This window comes from Chionomys nivalis, chromosome 7 (genome assembly GCF_950005125.1).
Source record: "Chionomys nivalis chromosome 7, mChiNiv1.1, whole genome shotgun sequence".
Classification (NCBI taxonomy): Eukaryota; Metazoa; Chordata; class Mammalia; order Rodentia; family Cricetidae; genus Chionomys; species Chionomys nivalis.
The window spans coordinates 64,148,812-64,175,413 of NC_080092.1; the positions used below are offsets into that span (position 1 = coordinate 64,148,812).

General features: G+C 36.7%; 1 protein-coding gene across 3 annotated transcripts in view; it reads left to right on the plus strand.

Moving 5' to 3' along the window:
- Window positions 1-25,250, plus strand: part of Taf15 (TATA-box binding protein associated factor 15) — a 35,863-nt gene extending 10,613 nt beyond the window's left edge. For 2 of the 3 annotated variants that reach the window (XM_057774447.1, XM_057774446.1), the window contains exons 3-16: window positions 2,877-2,928; window positions 3,045-3,129; window positions 3,210-3,315; window positions 5,011-5,201; window positions 7,006-7,126; window positions 15,452-15,486; window positions 16,086-16,118; window positions 17,467-17,576; window positions 19,336-19,465; window positions 20,994-21,086; window positions 22,708-22,789; window positions 22,877-22,965; window positions 23,095-23,644; window positions 24,935-25,250. In XM_057774447.1, coding sequence (XP_057630430.1) covers window positions 2,877-2,928; window positions 3,045-3,129; window positions 3,210-3,315; window positions 5,011-5,201; window positions 7,006-7,126; window positions 15,452-15,486; window positions 16,086-16,118; window positions 17,467-17,576; window positions 19,336-19,465; window positions 20,994-21,086; window positions 22,708-22,789; window positions 22,877-22,965; window positions 23,095-23,644; window positions 24,935-24,974 — 1,717 coding nt within the window. In that variant the 3' untranslated portion in view covers window positions 24,975-25,250. The remainder of the gene's footprint in view (window positions 1-2,876; window positions 2,929-3,044; window positions 3,130-3,209; window positions 3,316-5,010; window positions 5,202-7,005; window positions 7,127-15,451; window positions 15,487-16,085; window positions 16,119-17,466; window positions 17,577-19,335; window positions 19,466-20,993; window positions 21,087-22,707; window positions 22,790-22,876; window positions 22,966-23,094; window positions 23,645-24,934) is intronic. The other variant, XM_057774448.1, reaches the window with a different exon arrangement.
- Window positions 25,251-26,602: the final 1,352 nt, after the last annotated feature.

Consider the following 26,602-nt stretch of genomic DNA (forward strand, 5'->3'; position numbering starts at 1 on the left):
GCTTGTAATCCCAGCACTCAGGAACTTGAGGTAAAAGGACTATCAAAAGTTTGAGGCCAGCCTGGGCTACATAGACCCTATTATAAAAATAAGGGTCTGGGGTGTATGTGTGTGACTAAATTGTTAAAGCTTGGTAACAGGGAAAGAGCTTGCCTTTATAAATGGGTATTGTGCAACATTTCTTTTTTAATTAGTCTGTTTAATTAATAAATATATGCCTTGAGGATAAAGACAGAAATCCTAGGTATTGTAGAATTTTTTCTTTAGAAATTTCTTTTAGAAATTAAGAGAATTTAATAATTTTAAAAAATTTTTATTGTTATTTTTTTAATTATGTGTATATCTGCATGTGGGTATGTGCTCATGAATACCAGTGCCTCTGGAAGTCAGAGGTGTCAGATCCCCTGGAATTATAGTTACAAACATTTTTTTAAAAAATCTATTTATTATGTATACAGTATTCTCAGTATTCTCTCTGCATGTATGCCAGCAGACCAGAAGAGGGTACCAGATCTCATTACAGATGGTTGTGAGCCACCACGTGGTTGCTGGGAACTGAACTCAGGTCCTTTGGAAGGGCAGGCAGTGCTCTTAACCACTGAGCCATCTCTCCAGCCCTATAGTTACAAACTTTTTGTGATCTGCCTGATGTGAATGCTGCAAGTTGAATCCAGGTCCACTGGAAGAGTAGGCAGTGCTCCTAACCTCTGAACCATCCTCTGCCTAGAGAGTTTGTTTGTTTGTTTTTTTTTTTGTTTTTTGTTTTTTGTTTTTTTTTTCTTCGAGACAGGGTTTTTCTGTAGCTTTGGAGCCTGTCCCGGAACTAGCTCTTGTAGACCAGGCTGGCCTTGAACTCCCAGAGATCCGCCTGCCTCTGCCTCCCACCGCCCGGCGAGAATTTCTTAAAACTTGCATCAAACAGGTTCTTAGAAAAAATTTTACTTTTCCATGATATAATATGCTAATGTGATTTTAAAAATAATTTGGGTGTTCTGTCTGTATGTATATCTGTGTACCATGTACATGTAGTGCCCATGGAGGCTAGAAAAGGGTTTTGGATCCTTGTGGCACTGGTGTTAGAGATGGCTATGAGCCAATATATGAATACTAGGAATCAAACTCAGGCATCGCTCTAGCCCCTAGAGCAGATTTTCTTCTCTCTCTCTCTTTCTCTCTCTCTCTCTTTTTTATTAAACCATTTATTTGAACAAGAAAGACAACTGAACCCTGCCATCCTCGGTCAGTTGGCAGCCTCCAGTTTCAGTGGAACTTGAACCAGAAAACAAACAATCCCTGCACATTAAGGAAGATCCAGAGCAAGAGTAGATTTTCCTAAATCACTGTAGTACATTGTTTAGCAATTCTTAAAAGTCCTAATATGCTCAGAGTGAAAGTTTGTTTTTATGCCTATATGATGGTAGACTGTTCTTCGCTTACGAGAAGTAACAGCTTTCAACCTAACACTACCAACTATTGTTGGAGGCTTATTGTGAGATAGTCAGAAGCAAATCAGAAACAAAATTGATGTGATTTTACTCCTATAAGAGAGTGCTAGCCTCTTAGTAGGTACCTGGCAAGTGTTTCTTTATTGCTTGTATTTTTAAAAGTTATGGGATTCTGAAGAAGAGGAATTTTAGTATTTGATTGCTCTAAGATAAAAGGTTTTATTTTGAAGATACTTTTATTTGGGTATTAAAGAGCCATATATTCAGAGTTGTTTTTTGACTTGCTAGTTCTTACATGATATAATTTTAAAAAATAAGTCTTAGGAGGTACATTTATTCAATAACATAATGCATGTTTATCAAACTACATGGCAGTTTTGATACAGAATAATTTCATTCTGTTGGTATTATGGATATATATATATTATATATACACACACATATGCTTCAGTAATTAGAGGCATGCATAGATATAATTATTGAAGTATATGTACCAGACTTTTGTTTGATTTTTTTTTTTTTTGGAAAGTTAAAGAAATTCAATTCAAACAAATAGTATGAAGAAATTAATCTGTTCAGATATGGCTTAAGAAGTATTAAAAGTTATATTTTTAAACCAGGCATGGTAGCCCATGCATTTAATCTCAGCACTTGGGATCTCTTGAGTTGGAGGCTGGTCTACAGAGTGAGGACAGCCAGAGAACCCTGTCTCAAAAGACAAACAAACAAAAAGGGTACCTTTTTTTTTCTCTCTCAGATTATTATGGATTAACATGCAGTTTTTGGAAATAGCACATTCTTAGGAATGATTGCTTGTTTTTGTTTTGAGATAGGGTTTTACTGTGTAGCTTTGGTATGCTTGGAACTTGCTATATAGACCAAGCTAGCCTCAGGTCTGCCTGTTTCTGTCTTGTGAGTGCTGGGATTAAATGCCTGGGCCACTATGTGATTATCAGGATGGTTATTTGTATAAACATTTTTAGCTACAAAAAACTGTATATGTTCTAAGTATTAGAAATCTGTGTACCTGATATTAAATAAAAACCAGTACCTTTCTCTGTTTTGTTATTTATCCCAAAGTATAATTTTCTTAGTTTTATAGCTCTGGTAAAATATTATTTGTAAGAAATTTTGACAGCAACACTTGGTACTGACATTCAGGAGGTCTGGGAATGACTTTATTTGTGTCTTTAGTTGTTGGTCATCAATTTAAATTCTAAGAAACAGGCAGAATTGTTTAAACCTAAATGGTCTTTTATTTTGAGTCATTCACTAAGAACCAAAAAAATAACTTTTTATACCATTAGACAGAAAACAGTTCAGATGTAAGCAGGACAAACACTAAGTTCTTTTGAAGACTGAGTTTTTCATTTAAGCTTTTCAGGTTTTTTTAAGCATATATCTTTCAAGTATTAACATTTTCTTTTACAGTTATTCTTCCTATGGAAATCAAGGCAGTCAAGGCTATGGACAAACATCACAAGTAAGTTGAAAACTCAGTTGTTTTCCTTATAAATAGTTGTTTAATAAGTAATAAAGTTTATACATAGTGATTTTATCTAGTAAGTAATAAAGTTTGAATGTTTACCTGAATTTCAGAGCTATTCTGGCTATGGGCAAACGACTGATTCTTCGTACGGACAAAACTATGGTGGTTATTCCAGTTATGGACAAAATCAATCAGGTTGGACTGGTTTGTTAAATGGCTATTTTAGAGAATTGGATCAGAGCCTTCACTAAATAGTATTCTTATCTAATTTTTAGGTTATTCACAGTCCTATGGTAGTTATGAGAATCAAAAGCAGAGCTCATACGGCCAGCAATCATATAATAACCAGGGACAACAACAAAGCACAGAATCATCAGGAGGGTAAGGAAACAGTAAACTATTGAAATTGTATTATACATGCCTGCCTTTGTATTTCCATTTAATTACTTTGTAGTGGTGATAATAGAACCCAGGACTTTACCTATGCTCCATAAGTACTCTACCACTGAGCTCTGTGTTTAAATCCTACATCTTGTTTTTTGTGCCATTTGGATACATTAACTTTAATATATATATATATATATATATATATATATATATATATATATTTTGATGCATTTATTTGACTTATGAGTATTATGTGTATCTGTGTACCATATGTGCTTAGTTGTAGACCAGGGTGGTCTTGAACTCACAGAGTTGTAGACCAGGGTGGTCTCGAACTCACAGAGATCCGCCTGCCTCTGCCTCCCAAGTGCTGGGATTAAAGGCGTGCGCCACCACTGCCCGGCTTTTTTTTTGATTTTCAAGACAGGGTTTCTTCGTAGCTTTTTGGTTCCTGTCCTGGAACTAGCTCTTGTAGACCAGGTTGGCCTCGAACTCACAGAGATCCACCCGGCTCTCTCTCCCCTTTTTTGTTTGGAATAGTGTTTCACTATATAGCCATGGCTGGCATTAAACTATGTAGACCTCTATAAAATGGAAATAACTACTAGTGTTACTACATAGTGGAGTTTTCATTGCGCTTTGTTTGGTGGACTAATTCCACATTCCCTAATGTTGTTGGTCCTCAGACACCACTATGAAACAACAGTAGTAGTTATTTCTATTTTATAGAGGTGAAGAAGGTTAAAAGAACCAGAGCTTGAGGTCTCCAATCATTCCTGGCAGCAATGACAGTTCTACTTAAAGTAGAAAAGAACTGTGAGGTCAAATTATTCATCTTAGAGTTACAAAAGTGCTCTGCAAAGTAGAAAGGACATATGTAGGAAATAATATCTGGAAGCCATGCTGTATTAGGAAAAAAACTTTTATTGCTAAGTATGATCATATTTATTGCTAAGTATGATCATAGGATAAATGCTCTATAAAGGCTGTATGTTTGAAAGCATGAAATAAATGTAAAGCAAAGAGAAATGTTTGACTGTTTTTAAGTAAAGATTAGTGTTCAAACTATAGTTTTGTAATGCTTTGAGTTGGGAGTTGGAATAGGTTGTTGTAGTATTCTGCAGAATTAGGTGTGGCTGTTAAGAACTGAGACAATTCTCCGTTTTTCCCTCCTTTTTTGAGACCAGTGTCTATGTAACTTAGGTTGGCCTTAAGATCATGATGCTCTTGTCTCCCCCATACCCAAAGGACAGGCATCATGTGTGGCTATTAAATACAAAAGACATGATGTTGAAAGGAAGTAACATAGAACCGTTCAGTGTAACTAATAAGAGAACTCATCACTTAATGGCCATGTTTGCTAAAGAATCATACATGTCACTGTATTTTGGTAATATCTTTTCTTTTAACTCAAGAAAGTAAAAACCGGTTATTTTATTAATAGTATTCAAAAGGGCTTGTTTTTCCCCAGTGTAGTGCAACAACCTTTCTTCTCCCCTTTTTAGTGATAGTGAAATTGTTTTTGGAGGGGTGTTTCATTGATTCTTAGATTGAAGAACCAAATAATTACTGTGAGAACATAGTTTAGAAAGTGCTGAAGTCTAGCTGTCTAGGCCTTTTATATTAGTGTTCTTTAACTTGCTGCAGTGAACAATTCTATATGGTCTTATGTTCTTGATTTCTGTTTAGCCAAGGTGGAAGAGCACCTTCGTATGGCCAGTCTGACTATGGTCACCAAGATTCTTATGGTCAGCAGTCAGGCTATGATCAGCATCAAGGCTCATATGATGAGCAGTCAAATTATCAGCAACATGATTCCTATAATCAAAGCCAGCAGTCTTACCATTCACAAAGGGAAAACTACAGCCACCACACACAAGGTAAGATTATAATGGCCCCTTAAGTTTTTCTTTATTCCTTAACAGAATTGTTTATTGAATTTGGATTTTACTCATTGATTAAAAATTTGGGATGACTGGACATAGATTTCTCATGGTCATCCAAACTATTTTTTTTTTTTGTTGTTAACTTTCTAGAGATTGTTAGAAGGTCATGTGACGACTGATGACATTTTCTTTGTTGTCTTAAAGTCTGAGCATTTGACAATGCGGTTGTCGGTTCTTTTTTTTTTTTTTCTTTATTTTTGAGAAGGGTTTCTCTGTGACTGCCCTGGCTGTCGTGAAACTCACTCTGTAGACCAGGCTGACCTCAAACTCACAGAGGCCTGCGTCTGCCTCCCAATAAATTTATTTACTAATAATTTTAAAGATTTATTTATTTTATGTATATGGTTTTCTTTTTGTTTTTGGTTTTTTGAGACAGGGTTTCTCTGTAGCTTTGGAGCTCATTCTACAACTAGCTCTTGTAGACCAAGCTGGCCTCAGACTCACAGAGATCATCAGCCTGCCTGTCTCTGGAGTTCTGGAGTTGAAAGGTGTATATGGTGTTCTATCTGCATGTACACCTGCATGCCAGAAGAGGGCATCAGATCCCAATATAGATGGTTGTGAGACACCATGTGGTTGCTGGGAATTAAACTCAGGATCTCTGGAAGAGTTGCAATGCTCTTAACCATAGAGCCACCTCTCCAGCCCCTATTGTTAGTTCTTTTAATGATGGAATACTTGATTTGGGATAGTTGTCCTATGCTAGCCTTCTCTAATCTCATATAAGAAGGAATAGTCATTACTTTCTCTTGTTCTATAACACTTTATATATCTTATGATGATTAGGACTCAAACCATACCATGAAACTCTGTGATTTAAGGACAGAAGTCTTTCCACCCCACCCCACCCCCAACTCCCAACCCCTCTCTCACTTCTGTAATGTCTTCATTATCTAGATAGAACTTGGCTCGTAGTAAGTTGTCATTTAACATTTTTTGCTGAGGAAAATAATTTGGTGGTGCTAGAAATTGGATCCCAGGACTTTTGTATATGTCAGGTAGACACTTCATCACTGAGCTATATCCCCAGCCATATAATAAATAGAGTGAGTGACTAAAAGCAGATTGTCTGAATAACTGTCTTTTCAGTTTGAAAATGTTTGGTGGCTGTGATTATGCCTATGCTTGACTTGTATTTAATGTGTTTGAGGTGAAAAAAATAGAATTAGAGTTCTGTCTTTAAGTTACTGAAGTTCTTGAATTCAAAGCTCCTAACTTTAAATCATTCCATTTGCTCTCGGCTTTGATAATAAAATGTAATCTGATATAGATATAATTCCCTAACACATTTCCAGATGTTGTGTGATGGATTGCATTTTGGTGTATTAGTGTCTTTCCTTAAAGGACATACTATGTGGCTTAAAGTGACAGTTAAAATTATATTCTTTGAAACACTTAATAAGAAATGACAATAGGCCGGGCGGTGGTGGCGCACGCCTTTAATCCCAGCACTCGGGAGGCAGAGGCAGGCGGATCTCTGTGAGTTCGAGACCAGTTTGGTCTACAAGAGCTAGTTCCAGGACAGGCTCCAAAACCACAGAGAAACCCTGTCTCGAAAAAAAAAAAAAAAGAAATAACAATAATTTCTTCATATGATGGCATATATTAGTATTCCTATATGAAATTAGAATTATTTAAGATCAAGAATTCAAAATCAACCTATTGTAAAGAGATGTTTGTTGCAACAATATAAAAAAATTGAAGTAACAGTTTTGTGTGTTATATTTTCCTTTTATAGATGACCGTCGTGATGTGAGTAGGTATGGAGAAGATAATAGAGGATATGGCGGGTCACAGGGAGGAGGTAGAGGGCGTGGGGGATATGACAAGGATGGAAGAGGTCCTATGACAGGACCAAGGTAAGTGTTTAGATACAGATACCTTCATTTTCTCTCTTTCTCTTTGTGGTTTCCTTATTTTTGTTCTGACATTCACTTAAGAGACTTTCAGAGATTATGTTGTAGAAAAAAGAATAAATTAAAACTTTATTTTGAAATCTTTATATGTTGTAAATCACTTCAGAAGAGGCTATGTTGATAGTATTTTATATGGTGTATGTTAATTTAAACACCATTAAAGCTCCCTACTATGATTATAATTTGATAAAATTACTTGATTGGTTTTCTTACTGGAGCTAGACTCAAAACTCCTTTAAAAGATAACTCTGGAAATCAAAGTATCTTAACAATGAAAAGGTAAGTTAATGTATATGGAAGACAAAGTTCCCTTGGGCTGGGAAAGTATTAGGCAGTAGCAGAGTAGAAAGATGGGATAGACATGTAAGAAATTTTCAATGTATGTCTCTCCTTAAACACAATTATTGAAATAATATATCACATAACATTCTGTAATTGTAATGATTATAGCTGTGGTGTATAAAGCCTTAAATTTAGCTTTACTTGTTGCTAATTTTAAATTATTACTGTTCATAACAATACAGGTCATAAAAGCTGATTTTACCATAATTTTTAAATATATCTGTAAAGTTAGTTTATTGGTCTTGAAAATGTAATGAAAAACCAATTGGTCTATGTCCTGAGATGAAATTTATAGATTGTAAATTTATGAAATACATAGGCTTTGAAATGTTTACTGGGAATTGAAATTGTCAGTGGTCTGATACTTAATATATTAGTAGCAGTTCAGTTCTGTCCTTAGGGACTGAATATCCCTTAAGGTGACATGAAAAACAACTTATATGTACTCTTATTTCAAGTGAGCCACAAATTTGCTTTTATATCTTTTTTTATATACTATATTCTTTGATATAGTGGATATTCCAAAGTGTCATAATTTTGAAAATTTTTGTAAGAGACATTAAAGACTTTTTTAAAAATTAATGTTAGGTTTTTTTGATTGATTGGTAGTCATTCACTTTACCAAGATAAATGATGATATTGTATGTGCCTTCATTATCAAAAAGAACAGTATGTCAACATCATTTATTATTTGTATATAAAAATTAGTATTGTAAAGTGAAATGGTACTTACTTTTTACCTAGTGGCCTCTTCCCAATCTAAAACTGAATCCCTGAGATAACAATTGCTAGATACTTAATTTTCCAATGGAATTGTTATAGATGACTGGCTATTTGAAATTCTGTAAATGTTATATGTGTCATAAGTTTAATTTTCTATTGTTAATAAGGAAGTTACAATCTAATAGATTACCTATTAAAACTCTGTCTTAATTGAACAGTGGAATCTCACCTTTTTAGGAGGAAGGGAATGGGCAGAGAGCCTATAACATTTTAGTTTGTCAGCGAGCACCCATCTTAGAACCTCAGGGTTGAAAGGATGTTGAATGATTCTTCCCTGCTGAAGGCGAAGGACCTTAAACATCCTAGGACCCTTTTTTTTTTCTTTTAAAGCAACATAACTTCCTTGACAATATATTTAAGTATAATTTGTAGCTCAGATAGTAATTCATGAGCTAAGTTTTTAATTTTATTTATTTATTTATTTTTATTTTTATTTTTGGTTTTTCAAGACAGGGTTTCTCTGTGGCTTTGGAGCCTGTCCTGGAACTAGCTCTTGTAGACCAGGCTGGTCTCGAACTCACAGAGATCCGCCTGCCTCTGCCTCCCAAGTGCTGGGATTAAAGGCGTGCGCCACCACCGCCCGGCTTAATTTTAAATCTATATGTAGAAACTTAGTACAAAGAGCTTGTGTAGAAGCCTTCGTATGTGTTAGGTCAAGACGATGCTGATTTTGTTAGAGTAGAGAGTTTTTAGTCTTGACTACTTTCTCTTCTCTTCCCTCAGTAAATTAGTCGTCCACATAGAGCCTGTTTAGAAATCTCAGTGGCCATTACTCTTTGTATTGAGATGGCAAAGTTTGTTTTTTGGGGTTTTTGGTTAAAAGCAAGATGCCAGATGTTTTAGGCTTTGCAGCTCTTCTAAGAGCACCAAAGGAGGCATAAATTAATGTAAACAAACCAGGCTCTGTTCTAATAAAACTTTATGAATACTGAAATTAGAATTCTGGGCAGGACATGATGGTACACGCCTTTAATCCCAGAGACACGCAGATCTCTGAGTTCAAGGCCAACTTGGTCTACATAAAGTTCCAGAACTACTGTCTCTCAAAAAAATAAAAAAATAAAAAAAAAAAAGGTCATGTAATTTTTATGTGCTATAGCATCCTTGAAATCTACTGTCTCACTTATGCATTAGGGTGCAGCATTATAAATTTGACTATAAATGTCTCCTTCGCTCTTTTTTTAAAGAACACTTAGTTTTATACTTAAACATCAAAATACACAGGAATTTTAATTAGTCTTCAGCAACCTTATTTGTGTTTCTAATTATCTTAGTCGGTTGAAATTTTTGTCTGGGCGGGTATAGAAGGGTAGAGGGACACAACAGTTTGAAGACTACCTGGCATTAATTAGATTATTATCTTTAAAGAAGGGTCATAGTTTGAGGGTGAGATTTGGATATGCGATAAAGAATGAGATCTTCTTATTCTGTGATTGGTTGACTGGAGGAAGACTTCAAACCAAAAAAGAAGCCATTAATTTAATTTGGAGAGAGATCCGTTCATAGGGACTACAGGAGACAGTCTTTTCATTAAGAAGCAATTGTTGCAAAAAGAGTACTGAATTTCTTGTCCTTTGACCTTGACAACTTAGTGGGTTAGAAGCTAAGAAAAAAAATGTCCCAGGACTTTTCTTCCCCCCCCTCCCTCCCTCCCTTCCTTTTTTTAAAACATTGATTACTATCGTGCAGAATATCTTTTTTTTGTTTTGTTTTGGTTTTTTTGTTTTTGTTTTGTTTTTCGAGACAGGGTTTCTCTGTAGCTTTGGTGCCAGTCCAGGCTGGCCTCCAACTCCCAGAGATCCGCCTGCCTCTGCCTCCCAAGTGCTGGGATTAAAGGCATGCGCCACCACCGCCCGGCCAGAGTATTTTTTTTCATTGTATGTGATCAAGTTAAATGTTTCAGGCTCTTACAGGTAAATTCCAAAATTGTTCTGAAATTTTGAATATTTTCTTCCTTTTGCAAGAGAATTGTAGTTAGCACCCCCAAAAAATGTATATGTGTAGCAAAGCATGGTGTCTTTAATCATAGCACGTAGCAGGCAACGGTAGATGGATCTCTTGAGTTCCGGGACAGCTGGGACTACATAAAGAGACCCTGTCTCAAACAAAGTATGTATATATCCTGAGTTAAAGGAATATATAGCTCAGTGGTAAAGCATGGTTAAAAATGTTGGATTCTAGTCTGCTGTGGTTGTACACACCTTTTATCTCAGGCAGAGATCTCTGTGAGCACAAGGCCACAGCCTAGTCACCCAGTGAGTTCCAGGACAGCCACACAGAGAAACCTTGTCTCAAAAAACAAACAAATAAATAAAAGTTGGCTTCTGTTCCCAGCACTTGGATGTGATGGAAAGTATATATGGTCTAGCTGTAGTTTAGAACAGCACTTCCTCCATAGAAAACTATGTAGGTCATTAATTTGGACTATGTATGTAGTTTTAAATTTTCTAGTAGCTACATTGAAAACAGAAAACCCAGATATAGTCTCTTGGGTTCAGTTTCTAGGACTGCAGAAGAAAGAGAAAACTTATATAAATAAAATCAGTGAAATCAGTTTTAATGATATACTTTATTTAACCCAGTACATCTAAAATACTCCATGTATAGATAAGCTGTGATGCTAAAACTAGAAATTAATTTCGTTTTTGACATTTAGAGCTCATCACATTTTAGTCTACTTATATTTTAAATACTCTTGCAGATATTAACTGTATATTGGACATTGCAGCTCGACAAAGAGAGGATTCTTATCTTTCTGAAGTTAGCCTTTTGCTACACATGTATGACATGAAGGGAAGTCAGAATGATGCTCAAATTGATTGAATCATTCACATAAGATATTGTTGGTTTTTTTTCTTCCCACTCCAAAAATGTGTATTCTGGATTTATTAGTATGAAAACTCAAGCACGGTGCAAGGCTTTAAATTCTTTTGTTGCTCTTTAGCTATGCCCTTTTTTTCCTAAGTGAGTTTTCTAGTATGAAAGATTCCTGCAGCCCGGTTCATGCCTAGGCCCTGCTACTTGGGAATTAAAGTCAGAAGAATCAGAACTCGAGCTGTAGACTGTATAATTTAGCAGTTGTTCTGGGTTCATTTCCTAGTACTGAAAAAGTGGTGATGTGGTAGTATTTCTGCATCGTCCTGTGACTTCCTAGGAATTTTAGAAACATGAGTTACTGTATTATTTTGTTTCTTTTTTTAAGTTATAGATTGAGAGTTTAATGTGATGGCTTGTGTTTGTTATCAATCCCAGTACTTGGGAGCATTGCCATGAGTTTGAGGCCAGCTTGGACTCCCTTGTGCTAAGCTGACCCGAGTTTTTTATATATATATATATATATAGCTGTCTTCAAACAAGAAAAATAAAACCATAAACCCCTAAAACTGGACTTGATGGCACACACTTTTAATCCTAGTACTCAGGAGGAAGAGGCAGGTGGACCGCTGTGAGTTCCCAGACCACCTGGTCTACAAAGCAAGTTCAGTACAGCAGGACTGTAACACAGAGAAAGCCTGTCTTGGGAAGGAGCAGGGGGAATCTCAAAAGTTTCCTTCAAAAAAAATTTTTTTTAAACTTTGTTTTAATATTTGAGTATTCTTCTTGCATGTATGTCTGTATATTGCATGCTTTGCCCATGAAGGCTAGAAGAGCGCATTGGATCCTCTAGGACTAGAGTTCTAGATGACTGTGAGCTATGTGGGTGCTGGGAATTGAATATGGATTCTCTGGAAAAGCAGCCAGTGCTCTCAACCACCAAGCTTTTTCCAGCCCCCAGGTTTTCTTTTCTATTGAATCTTTTCTAAATGTATGAAACCTCTACAGTCTACCCTAGAGTCCTCTTCATTATGGTTTTGAATTTGAAAGACCCATCTCTTTAAGTTTCCTATTTAGGGTACTCTGCCAGTTAAGTTGAAGATGCATATGTCTCTTAAATAACTCTACTACTTTACCTTAAAATGATATTGGGGAATTCTTTATATGCACATGTTTGCTTCTATTTCTGTGACTGAAAACAAATTTATAGCATCTTGACTCAGCTGTTGAAATATTTGTCTTAATTTGCTAATGAGACCTTACTATGGAAGAAAGAATTTTGTATCTTAACAGCAAGTTTGAAAGAAACATTTACCATAGGAATATATTCTTTAATACTAATGAATATGCATTGTAGTCTGTTTCTTGAGTTAATGACAATAAATTTCCTAATAAAGGGAATGTAACATAAAATTTACTTAATGAGAGAAAATGGTTGAATGTCATTTGGATGTACAGGTGAACATTAGATCAGTACTTCTCAGATTTAAATATGCATATGAATTACTTGGGGTTCTTAATGCAAATTATTGTTGTATGGAGACTGAGAGCCTGAGTTTTTCTGAGAAGCTTTTAAGCTATGTTTATGCTTGTGCTTACCCTTTGAATAGTAAGGATGTAGAACTGAGTTTTGTAAAGAAGGAAACTCAACCTTTATGTTTTTTATATTTTCTCTTAGAGGATACATTTTTAAAATAATTTTGCATTTGTATCTGTAAATATTTGCCATATGGGGTGTCTGTAGACAGAAGAGGGTATTGAATTCTCTAAAGGTAGAGTTATAGGCATTTATATGCAGCTGCTGAACATGGGCATGGGGAAACCGAACTTGGGTTTTCTGAAAGTATAGCAGGTGATCTTAACCTCTGAGTCATCTCTGTTGTTTTTTGTTGTTGTTCAGCCAGGCCACAAAGTGGTGCACACCTTTAATCTCAGCACTTGGGAGTCAGAGACAGGTAGATCTCTGACTTTGAGGCCAGCCTGGTTTATAGTGTGAGTTCCAGGACAGTCAGGGCTATGTAGAGAGACCTTGTCTCCAACAACCACCACCACCAAAATTGTTCAAAGTTATATTGTTGGCCAGCATGAAAATGAGAGTTTACCTTATATAAAATTGCATATTTTCCTTTCACTGTGGGCTAGATCAGCAGTTTTGTTGACAACAAAGCAGTTAGGATATATCTTATGAACACAGCTTCTAGTTAACTTATAAAAGATTTGCCTTCACTGGGCAGTGGTGGTGCACACTTTTAATCCCAGCACTGGAGAGGCAGAGGCAGGCAGATCTCTGAGTTCGAGGCCAGCCTGGTCTATAAGAGCTAGTTCCAGGATAGGCTCCAAAGCTACAGAGAAACCTTGTCTCAAAACAAAAAACAAAACAACAAGCAAAAAGTCTTGCCTTCATCTTACACACCCTAACTAACCCCCTAAAATGGGTGTGATGGCACACATCTGTAATTCCAGTGTTGGGAAGAGGGGGCTTGAAGATTTTAGGGGCTGAGTAGCCAGCCAGTCTAGCTGATCCATAAGCTTCAGGTTGAGTGAAAAAATCCTATCTCAAAATATAAAGTGGAGAACAGTAGGAAACTACTGATAGACATGTGGTCTCCACATGCAGGCACTGCTGTCTGTACATACCCATACATTCGGTGGGTACTCACCCATATTCATATACAAGAAAATAGACACCAAACAATTTTTAAGAATTGTGGACTTGATATTTTCCGTAATTCTTCATGTTTGCCATTGGGATTTTGAGGTTCATCTTTGAGGGTCCCTTGACTTCTAATGTAATTTCCAAGGGGCTTGGAGTATAGCTTAATGGTGGTAGACCACCTACTTAAGCAAGCATGAGGCTCTGTGTTCAATCCCCGGTACTGCAAAAGAAGGGGAATTTTTTTCAACAATTTACTTCAGCTTTATTGGGCTCTCATGGAAAATACATTTGAGGAAACAAAAGGATGAATTCAAGGTCATCTTTATCTACATAGAAAATTCAGGACCATCATTAAGAGCCTGTCTCAAAATGAAAATAACCAGCTCCTCTTTATTACAGAAGTAACAGTGATATACCTGTCATTTAAAGTTAGGGAAGACTTAGGTACTGTGCTGACATAGTAATTTTAAATACAAAGCTGTGTCTGTGAAGGACTTCAGTTTAATACTGTCTCCATAGCTTTGAACTAGCCTCATTCTCCTGCTAGAAGGATTTCCTGGGATTTACACAATTTAAAAGCAAGTTAAAACACATGTGTCTGTACCTAAGTTGATTACAAGGCAAAATATCTTTATGTCAGGCTAATAAAATATAAGAGAAAGCTTTCTTGTTTAGTCATTGGATGATTCAGAAAAGCCATCTAGATAGAGTTGGGCAATCACTGGAGCAGAAGTTTGTAAGCAGATAGCTTCTAGCATCATAAGGTGAGCAGCAAATCAAATATTCGAAATTTTTGTGTTATTTATCAGTACCTATGTTTTAGAAAGATTATCTATTTCAATCAGGTTTTTTGTTTTAATTTCTTGATTAGTATGAGCTGCTTAGATTTGTTACATAAAGCTGTGTGTATGAGGACCATTGACTTAACTGACACTGAATTTGCCAAATAAAGTCATTCTTTGGGCACCTGCAGTGTTGGAGTATTTGCATTCTTTAACATATTTTGTTGCTTTGATCCTTGGAGCACTTGGCAGCTTAACCTCTGCTATGATATGAAAAGATCTTAATTAATATTGTGGAGAAGATCAGTTTTGAGTTTAGCTGGTTTTTTAGTCCTCATTTTACTAATTTTCTTAAAAGTTTCAAATATTTTTCAGGTTCATTTTTGTTTAAATTTATCACTTTAAAGAAGTTCATCTTATAAAACCCATAATTTTATTATCACTGCAGAATCTATACTCAGGATTTTACATTTCCTGTTCTGCTATCAAAGTCTAACTTTGTTTTTTATTCCTCTGGTCTTTTAACTTTTTCCCATATTTCAGACATACCCCTTGGGAAAGAATACTTGCTCTAATTTCACATACTTCATGCTGTGCCTTCAGCTTTTTAAGTTAATGGTTTGAGTAGTAACCTTTTGGCTTGGGGTTGGGAAGTTTTTTGTTTTTAACATAAAAAGTATAATAAATGTGAAAAGGCAACTTGTAGAAATAAATCCTTGAGAAAACACTTAGATTGAGTCATTGAACTCTGAAATGGAACTTACTGGAAAGTTAGTGGTGCTACTATTTTCCTAGGCACTCTACTTGTGACAGTTAAGTGTAGATTGAGCCCAGGGCTCAGCACATGAGAGACTTAAGGAAGAAATCATTTCTTCAATTTTTCCTCTGCAGTGGTGGTGACCGCGGTGGCTTCAAAAATTTTGGTGGTAAGTGCTGAGTATCCCAAAATGTTTCAGTGGAAATGCTATATAAATCTAAAAGCCACCAATATCCCGCAGATGCAGTCTAAGCCCTTTCTTACAATGTTGAGGCTGGTGTGTTGTGTGATTACAAAATACTCTGTATACACGTTTATATCAAAGTAAATACTAAAAGCCAAAACTGATCTCAAATAGTCCAATGGGTTTTCCACACAGTGAATTTGCATGAAAGAGTCTGACCAATGAATGAATGTTTCACTGAGTTGTGACAATAGGGTTTTTTTTTCCTTTTATAAAGGTAGCTGACATGGTGTTTTTAAATTATTAGGGTTTTCAATCAGCATTGGCAATCAATCAGTGTTTGACAAAAGTGATGCTAAAATAATGACAAAAGTGGTGGGTGCCGTCTTGGACAAGTTTAAAGAAATGTTGACATTCATCTTTGATTTCTTACACTTTTAATAATAAAAATTTATGTAGTTATTTTATAAATCTGTGATGGTTGACTTTCAAGGATTTGGAAATTTTATATTTTATATGCTTGGTATTACCGTCTTCCTTTTAATTCCAAATGAGTTGCCTTATAGCCTTTTCTTCTCTCTTAGGTCACAGGGATTATGGATCCAGACCAGATGCTGGTAAGAGTCTTGATACTTTTGTTTTACAATTACAAAATATCAGTTTTCTACCTCTTAAAGAGGAATATGTGTTGTAGGAGTAAATACTAAAGGGAAGTTTAATTTAATTTAATGGTGCTGGCAGATCTGGGCAGTTTGATTTATTTATTTATTTATTTATTTTAATACCAAAATTAAAAATTCAGGGGTCTGATTAGAAAATGTGCTAGAGAAATCGCTGTTTGTGCTTTCGCTTTTTCTTATTTGAAGAAACATTCAAATTTTGCTATCTTAGCAACATAGAGGTTAAAAAAAGATGTGTTTAAAAAACTCTCAGCCAGGCAGTGTTGGTGCATGCTTTTAATACCAGCTTTCAGGGGAAGAGGCAGGCCAATCTTTTGAGCCTGAAACCAGCCTGGTCTACAGAGCAAGGTCCAGAATAACCAGGGCTACACAGAGAAACCCTGTCTTGAAAAACCAAAAAAGAAAAATAATTAAAATAAAGCTCTTACATTAGATTGGTAGTTTTAGTAGACGTAAGAAATTAAAATTCATGCATATGAGAATTGTCTTTCTCTGGGTGGAAGGCACTAATTTTATGTGGCTTTTCAATTTTAGATGAATTCAAGACTGTAGATTTGCTTTTGGACCCTTTTTAAAGTTATGGTTTAGAGGTTAAAATCTATTTCAATAAAAATATTTAATATATATTGAAATCAGAACTTTTGTTTTTATTAAGATGCCAAAGTATTCTATATGGATGGCAATTTCTGAATTATCCCTTGATGGACTGAATTTTTATACAACTTTCTTACTTTGTTGTACTAATCCAAAAGTGTGCGTGTAAGGTAAGGTGTGTGTACCAGGTGCTCTTACCTTCTGATATATACAAGGCTTTTTGCAGTGAATGGGAACCCGGAACCCAGCATTCTGCTTGGCTGGCTGGCATGAGAGTCAAGTATCCAATTTGGGGGAATTTTGTACTAGAAAGCCTTTTTTAAAAAACATTGGGTAGTCAGTTGTATGACTATATACAATTGAAAGTTCTTCAGAGAAAGGTAACTAGTTAACTTTCTTCATCTCTTCATGAGCTTTAGTCCTGGATCTGAAGAGTGATACTTTTAACCTCTCCCTTAATTGGTTTATGTATTTCAGAGTGTAACCTGCATTTTACCTAAAGTTTTATTGTAATTTATGGTCTTCCATGAAACTGAATACTTTGCATGTTTATATAAGATTTTATATTGGTTCTTCTATTTGGGGCTTAGAAGCAATCCAATACTAGTCAATTAATGGTTTTGATTACGGAGCATGAGTAGTAAAACCAAGTAATATGTACATGAAATTGATCGTAATTTTTTCCCCTTAGATTCAGAGTCTGATAATTCAGATAACAACACAATCTTTGTGCAAGGACTTGGGGAGGGTGTCTCTACAGATCAAGTGGGAGAGTTCTTTAAGCAAATAGGAATTATCAAGGTAAGTAAAAAGTGTCACATTGAAGATTTCATAATTGTTAATATTGTAATTAAGATACATGCATTACATTGTGAGTTTGTATAATGCTGTAGTAAGCATTACTAAATCCTGTAATGCATGTCCTCCCCCATGTCGATAGGCCTGTGTGTCTTCTTTAGGTTTCTATTGCTGTGATAGACTATTCTGACCAAAAGAATCTTGGAGAGGAAAGGGCTTATTTTATTTGGCTTATCACAGTCCATTTTTGAGGAAAGTCAGGCAAGGAGCTGTAATGGAAACCAAGGAGGAACACTATTTACTTGCTTGCTCCCATGGTTGGTTTGTTCCTCCTGCTTTTTTACAGCACTGAGGACCACCTGCTCAGAGGTGGCAACACCTCCAGTGGGCTGACCCTCCCACATCAGTCAACCAATCTGTTGGAAACATTTTCTCAATTGCAGTTCCTATTCCCAGATGACTTTAGAGTCAAGTTTACCCCCCTCAAAAACAAAACAAAAAAACCTAAGGAGCACACTAAGTACATTTCATTTTATTTCTTGTTCATGTTTATCTTTCTGCCTGTGCTTAAGCTTCATTCCTGGATTCTGAAATGCCAATATATGCTTTAGAGCAGGACTAAGTAGGTATTACTTGTTTGATGTTTTTGCATTCATTATTCCTTGTTTTGGTTGTTAGTGAAATTACTCATTTTTTCCCTTGTTGAGTAATTGCTGGGGCTTTTTTGTTTGCTTGTTTTTTTGATTTATACATGAAACACACTCAGACAAGTTCAGAGCTTTTCTTCGTTGTTTTGAGATAGGGCCTGGACTAGCCTCAAACTCACAATCTGTCTGCCTCAGCCTCTTGAGTACTGGGGTTAGAGGGGCAAGATACCATAGCTGACCACACATTTTTAATAAAGTAGAATTCTGTCTTCTACCCTTATCTCAGCCAAAGCCCACTGTATTCCTTAATAATAATGTATTGATTTTTATTAAAAGATGTTTTCCTGGCCTTTAAATATTTTACAAAACATTTTTTATGAAACATCTGCATTGGGTTTTTTTTTTCCCCCTTTGGGGTAGTTGGTTCTTTTATTTTTTTTGTTGTTGGGGTTTTTTTGTTTTGTTTTGTTTTTGTTTTGTTTTTTGCTGGTGCAGATCCTCACATTTGCTAAGCCCTTGCAAGTTTCTTTTTTTTTTTGTTTTTTGTTTTTTTTTTAAAGTCCTGGCTATTGTGGAACTCATTGGATAGACAAACCAAGCTGGCCTCAAAACTCTTAAGATCTCCCTCCAAAGTACTAGGATCGAAGACATGTGCCACCATGTCTGGTTCCTTACAAGATTTTTATAGTTTGTTTTTCACTTAACTCTTGCCTGGGAAGTTTTCATTAACCACACCTACAGATAACTTTTATTTTTATAGTAAGCATATAGTATTTTATAGTGTGAATATGTGGATTCCTTTTTAAAAAAATCTTTACCTGGGGCTGGAGAGATGCCTTGGCTGTGAAGAACATGTACTATTCTTCCAGAGGATCTGAGTTTAGTTTTCAACACCCTTTGTTGGGCTGCTTACCCACTACGGTAGTTTTCAGCTACAGGGAATCTGACGGTTCTGGTTTCTGAAGGGACTTGAACCCTTGTGCACACCACATACATACATATATACAAATAATTAAAAATAATAAATCTTCGAAAAAAATCTTTACCTGAATGATACATGATCACTTACTTATTCCTGAAATACAGCACCAATTTGGTCATTTTTTTTTCCTTAGACTAACAAAAAGACTGGAAAACCAATGATAAATCTTTATACAGACAAAGACACGGGAAAGCCAAAAGGGGAAGCAACAGTATCATTTGATGACCCTCCATCTGCTAAGGCGGCCATTGACTGGTTTGATGGTATGCTTCATTCCTATATTTAAAATTATGTATATGTTTTGGTGTTTTGCCTGCCTGGATGTATGTGTATACAGACCCTTTGGAGGCCAAAAAAGTATTATCACTTCCCCTGGAAATAGCGGTATAGATGATTGTGAGCTGCCATGTGGGTGCTGGGAAATGAACTAGGGCCCAATTCTCGTAACTGCTGAATATTTCTCTAGTTCCATTCATATACTTCAGAAGTTTTTCTTTCTAATCTGAAAGTCAAAACATGGCTCTTTGAGATAATGGTTATTTTCCTGTTTAATAGCAATCAAGAATACAAACTGGTGCTTTTATGTGTGTGTAGAATGAGATTAACTGTGTCATTGCTTGTTAGAGTGTTTTTTTAATCTTGCCTTCCAAAATAGTGCCACAAGCTGAGGACTAAATATTTAAACATGATCCTGTTGTGGACAATTTTACATTCACATCTGAACCCCAACCTTCCCTCCCCCAGTTTGTTTATTCTAAATTATAAGCACACTAGGAAGCCCATATTCAAGAATATATGTGGGTGGGCAGTGGCACATGCCTTTAATAACAACACTTGGGAGGCAGAGGCAGGTGGGTCTCTGTGAGTTCAAGACCAGCCTGGTCTACAAGAGCTAGTTCCAGGATAGGCTCCAAAGCTATAGAGAAACACTGTCTCAAAAAATAAAAAAACATCTACAAGAGCTAGTTCCAGGACAGGCTCCAAAGCCACAGAGAAACCCTGTCTCGAAAAACAAACAAAAAAAACCAAATCAAGCATATGTGTGGATATATATAGTTAACTACATGTGTATACACATGCACATATGTATGTATGCATATATATAGTTAACTACATGTGTATACACATGCACATATGTATGTGGGCATATATATAGTTAACTACATGTGTATACACATGCACATATGCCAATTCCCTTTAAGAAGTAAATGGTGGGGAAAAAAAGAAATGGTGACACAATTGACAGTTCTGCAAATTAGATCTTTATATAAAATATAAAGTCAGAATTAGGAATATAGGTCAGTCGTATGTAGAGTGTATTAGGCCTTGAGTTCAGTTCTCAACACTGGAAAACTTTTGCCTTCATTTACCTTCATTTACTCTTAAAAATATTAGGTGATTTTTCTCTGTCTTTAAGCTTAGTAAAAAATAACTGTCTCCCCATGGAAGCTCTGTTCTGTTGAGTAGATTATGGGTTATATTTTAGCGCTATTGAAACACAGAGCACTGGTTTGTTTGAGTTTCTGCAGGGGTGTGTTTATTATTTTTCTGAAACTAAAATAGCCAAGACAATCTTACTGTTTTGTCAGGAGGTAATGTGACATTGTATGTAGCATTTATTTAAATAGCTCTCCTCTTCACTTCCTTCCTTTTCTTTTTGGTCTTACTGTCAATCTGAAGCTGGAATCTCAAAATCTCAGTTATCTTCTTGCCTCAGCCTCCAGAGTGTTGAGATTATTATAGGTGGTATGTACCACCTTGTTCAGCCTTAAAACTGTTTTTTCTTCTTAGGAAAAGAATTCCATGGAAACATCATAAAAGTGTCGTTTGCCACCAGGAGGCCTGAATTCATGAGAGGTGGTGGAAGTGGAGGTGGACGACGAGGTAGGATATTTACATTGTTTCCCAGCACTATTTAAATAAATAAGAAGGTTCAAGAGCTACACATAGCAGTTTGAATTTGTGTCTGTTCTGTCCTTGCTTGCATAGAATTGCTTGCTAGCCTTTTTTATTTTAAAAAATTTTGTGTGTTTTATGTACATAAGTGTTTTATCTGCATGTATACCTCATGTCAGAAGAGGGCATCAGATCCCATTAATGAATGGTTATAAGCTACCATGTGGTTGCTGGGAATTGAACTCAGGGTCTCTGGAAAAAGCAGCCAGTGCTCTTAACTTCTGAGCCATCTCTCCAGCCCCATAAATTTCATTACTACTTTTTTTTATATTTTGGTTTTTCAAGACAGGGTTTCTTTGTATAGCCTGGGTATCCTGGAACTTCCTCTGTAGACCAGGTTGGCTTCAAACTCAGAGATCACCTGCCTCTGTTCCCTGCTAGTATTAAAGGTGTGTATCACCACTACACCACACAAACACACACACAGAGACACGTACAGCTTTTGGCTTTTGCATGAGTGGTTTGCTTGTATGTTCTGGAGTTACAGATGGTTGTGAGCCACCATATTGGGTACTGCAAAAGCTAGTGCGTTTAACCACTGAGGCATCAGTCTCCTGCCTTTCATCCTAAAATGAGGATGTTCCAGTAGTTAAGAAAGTGGTAGGAGCCGGGCGGTGGTGGCTCACGCCTTTAATCCCAGCACTCGGGAGGCAGAGGCAGGCGGATCTCTGTGAGTTCAAGGCCAGCCTGGTCTACAAGAGCTAGTACCAGGACAGGAACCAAAAAGCTATGGTGAAACCTTGTCTCGAAAATCAAAAAAAAAAAAAAAAGAAAGAAAGTGGTAGGAAAGGTTGTAGAAATGCCTTTGCAGTGTTCAGCAGTGGTAAAGGAGCTTTGGAATAACTGTTTAAATGAAACCTACTTAGGTAGTTCATCTAACTTTTTTTTGTTTGTTTGTTTGTTTTGTTTTTTTGTTTTTCGAGACAGGGTTTCTCTGTAGCTTTGGAGCCTGTCCTGGAACTCCCTTTGTAGACCAGGCTGGCCTCGAACTCACAGAGATCCGCCTGCCTCTGCCTCCCGAGTGCTGGGATTAAAGGCGTGCGCCAGTTCATCTAACTTTTTAAAAGCATTTATTTCTGTTGGTACATGCATGCTTTGGTGCACAAACTCAGTTTTTTAGGCTTAGAACAAGTAATTTGCCTGCTGAGTCTCACTGCCAGAGCTGACCCAAAGTTTAAGTTTCCCAGTGCAGCTTCTTGATTTTTTTTTTTTAAATGGGTCTATTTTCTCAACTTTGGAATTTACTACTTAAATTTAATTTTTATGACTGGGATTTTTAAACTATATCAACTATTATGAAAAACAGACTTTGAAGGGTTTTTACTATAGTATTTATATTATAATGTCTTCCAGGTCTATTCTTAACATTTGTTGTATTTTTAAGTGAAACCTCTAAGTCTTGCTGTAATGGAAATTAGTTTTGAAGTTATCTGTCCAGGTATTAATGGGCACTTTATTCTTTTATTTCTTTCATCTGGTGTTATGCCTGTATATTGTTAATGTCTGCTGCTGGATTTTCGCTTCTATCTTATCTCTCCCCCTTCCCCAGGCCGTGGAGGATATAGAGGCCGTGGAGGTTTTCAGGGTCGAGGTGGAGACCCCAAGAATGGGGACTGGGTTTGCCCTAATCCGTAAGTATGTCATTTACTTTGGTGGGTGTAGAGATAGAGTTGGAGGGTTTATTGGAGACTTAGGAACATTTTATTTCCCTCCTTCAGGTCATGTGGAAATATGAACTTTGCTCGAAGGAATTCCTGCAATCAGTGCAATGAGCCTAGACCAGAGGACTCTCGTCAGTCAGGGGGAGGTAGGCCAACTCTTTCTTTAGTTAGTTAGTCATTTAACAGCATGTATAAGTTGTTTGTATTCTAACTAGCATTGGGGAGGCTTTGTATTATTAATACTGGCCTTATTGGTTTATAATTTTACCTTGCAGATTTCCGGGGGAGAGGCTACGGTGGAGAAAGGGGCTACAGAGGTCGTGGGGGCAGAGGTGGAGACCGAGGTGGCTACGGTGGAGACAGAAGTGGGGGTGGTTATAGTGGAGATAGAAGTGGGGGTGGTTATGGTGGAGACAGAAGTGGGGGTGGCTATGGTGGAGACAGAAGTGGGGGTGGCTATGGTGGAGATAGAGGAGGTGGCTATGGAGGAGATAGAGGAGGTGGCTATGGAGGAGACCGAGGGGGTTACGGTGGAGACCGAGGGGGTGGCTATGGAGGAGATCGAGGAGGCTATGGAGGAGATCGAGGAGGCTACGGGGGTGATCGAGGAGGCTACGGGGGTGATCGAGGCGGCTATGGAGGAGACCGAAGCCGAGGAGGCTATGGAGGAGACCGTGGTGGTGGAGGTGGTGGCAGCAGTGGCGCCTACGGTGGAGACAGAAGTGGAGGCTATGGTGGAGACCGAAGTGGTGGTGGCTATGGAGGAGACCGAGGTGGGGGTTATGGAGGAGACCGAGGTGGCTATGGCGGCAAAATGGGAGGAAGGTGAGTATTCAGGTATACTTGCGAACTCTTTTGTCTCACTGCTTCTAGGTTTTAGGGTTCAAGCCATTTTTTGTTTTGTTTTCTTCTTTAATTCCAATTGATATCTTTCAAAAAAATGTTTAGTTCTATGTTTAATAAGTTCAAATTTTGATTTTGCAAATTAATAAATCTTTGTTGTTTTTCTCATGGCTAAAGAAATTTGGGGTGAAGAGATAACTTGATAATATTTAAATTAAGAGTATCTTGGAGGATTTTCAAACCCTGTACTTGTTCCTTACTCAAGTTCCTCTATTTGCTGGAGGTAGTGTAAGATAGTAACAATTAGCATAGTATTTACATGTAGTAGTGTCAAACTGCTGTGCCTCTGCTCCACATCTTAATGTGATTGTAGGCAAGTTCTATAACCCTTTAGAGCATCAATAGCCTCACCTGTACAGTGGAACAAATAATACCTACTTTGTAGAGTTATATGAGATTGTAACATTTGCTTGCCCACAGAAAGCATTGTTAGGTATTACTTATAGCTTAAATTATCACAAACTTTGGTGTGTCCAATACTGTAGTGTCTTTATACAACTTTAGTCCTTCTGTCAGTCTCCTAACAGAGTCAGATATTTAGTAACTTTTCTGAGATTACATACATAGTAAGTGACAGATACAGAACTCATACATGAAATGTAAATTTAAAAGGTTTGCTTATTCACTCTGCCAAAGTTCTGTCCCATAGTAGATACTTGGATTATTGGCTTAGTAGACAATTGAAAGTATTTACAGTGGTTTTGTAGTCCTTGGTCTAGGTGGAAAATTACTAGAGTTGATCGATAACAAGGCCTCTTTAAGAAACTTTGTAAGTCTTAAAAGTGATGAATTAGATTTATTAAGAAAACGTTTTTGAGCTAGGTGGTCACAGCACATGCCTTTAATCCCAGCACTCAGGAGGCAGAGACAGGTGGATCTCTGAATTTGAGTCCAGCCTGGTCAGCAGAGCGAGTTTCAGGACAGGTTCAAAAGCTACACAGAGAAAATCTGTCTCTCACCAAAAAAAATAAATAAATAAATAAATAAAAAAAAAAGAGGCCAGCCTGATCTCATAGTTCCAGGACAGCCAGGCTATTTAGAGACCTTGCCTCAAAAAAGAATACTTTCTTGGGTTATAGAAATAAAGAGCATTGCCAACTTTTATAGAAAGTATCTAACTGGTATAGGTCATCAGTACTCTGAAGAAATAACTGATGTTCCATTGGTTTAAAACCCTAGAATTTAGTTTGTTTCTTTATTTTTCATCCCTAGAAACGACTACAGAAATGATCAGCGCAACCGACCATACTGATGACTGTTTTGAATATTCCTTTGTCTCTGACATGATCCGTAGTGGAACTGTCAGAGTTTGCCTGCTGCTTTCCTCATGGCCTCTTGGGTAGTGAAATTGACATTTGGGTTTTTATTTGGGTGGGAGGGCTGGGGACAGTTTTCCTTTTAGAAATATCCATTGAAATTTTCCTTTTTAGTTTTCCACCTTCTCTTTCCCAACCCTTAAAGTAAAGTGCGTTGTAAAATATTGCCAAAATGGAAAGTGTTTTGTAATACTGCAATAAAAGCTGCTTGTTTTTTGTGGACATTGAGTGCATTATTTATCATACTTAGGACTCAATCACAGCAAAGTAACCCTACCAAATTAGAAAATTACTACTACCTAAGTAAATGTAAGTATAATTTGTTATTTCCAACTATTAGTTATTAAGCTCCTGCTTTGTTTAGAATAGTGGTTCTCTAGGATGACCGAGAGTCAGAATTACCTGAGTTTAAGATTCCAGTCTTTAAACTTAACAAGTACTGAGTAGAATATTTGATTTTCCAAAACAAACATCTTTTTCTTAGTCTTCCTAACCTAATGTCTTTACCAGCCCAACCCAGGTCAGATCAGATTAAAACTTAGAATTTCTTGATTTCTAACTTACATCCAGTATGTATACAGGCCATTTTCATTCTACCTTCAGAATATACTTAAAATCATCTATACTCTTGACAGTTCTGATAACAAGCTACATTTGTCTCTTTCTGACAGTTGCAATAGTGTGTTCACAAATCTCCCTACACAACTAAATGATGTAAAGATGTTAGAATACTGTATGTCGGTATTTTTAATGATGTTAATTTCAGTGTCCTTAATTTTGTAATACTTAATTTTATGTGTATATGTCTGTACCACATGTGCAGAGGAGCCTGTGGAAATCAGAAGAGGGCTTTGGATCCCCTAGAACTTGAGTTTTGCGAGTTGCTATTTGGGTGCTGGGAGCCAAACCCAGATCTTCTACAAGAACAGTAAGCACTCTTTACTGCTGAGCCATCTCTCTCCAGCCCTCTTTGAATTGCTTTATATTCCATATAGACTGTAATCTAAATTCCTCATCCCAGTTTACAAGATCCTACAGGATTTGTCTTTCTTAACAACCTCATGCTTATTTTGTTCAGCCAATGTGATCATCTCTCCATTTTTTTAAGGGTGGCAGTATTGACCCCAAGAGCTTTATTCATGTTGGGCAAGCATTCTTATCACTGAGTTACATCTCAGTCTTTGGCCCTATAATTTTTGGCCATATCAAATAGGCTTCTGCTTCAGTACCTATGCACATCTTTGTGTAGTGTTTTCAGATACTCATATGACTTACTCCTTTTACAGTACTGCATTAGATTATGGTCTACCATTTTCTTCCTCGTTATCCTGGCCATTTTATCTAAAATACTGTCGCACTTAGTCATTTCCACATCACTTTTTGTATTATCTTCATTACACATATTTACAAATTATTGATCAACTAGTAAGTGGGAGTTGAGAATAATAGATACAATTAAAGTTGCCTAAAGCAGTTGTTTTCCATGTTAGCTGTATACAAAAGCTAGAAATTTTTGAAAATAAAGATGCCTAGGCTCTACTCCAAACATACCTGAATGAAGCCT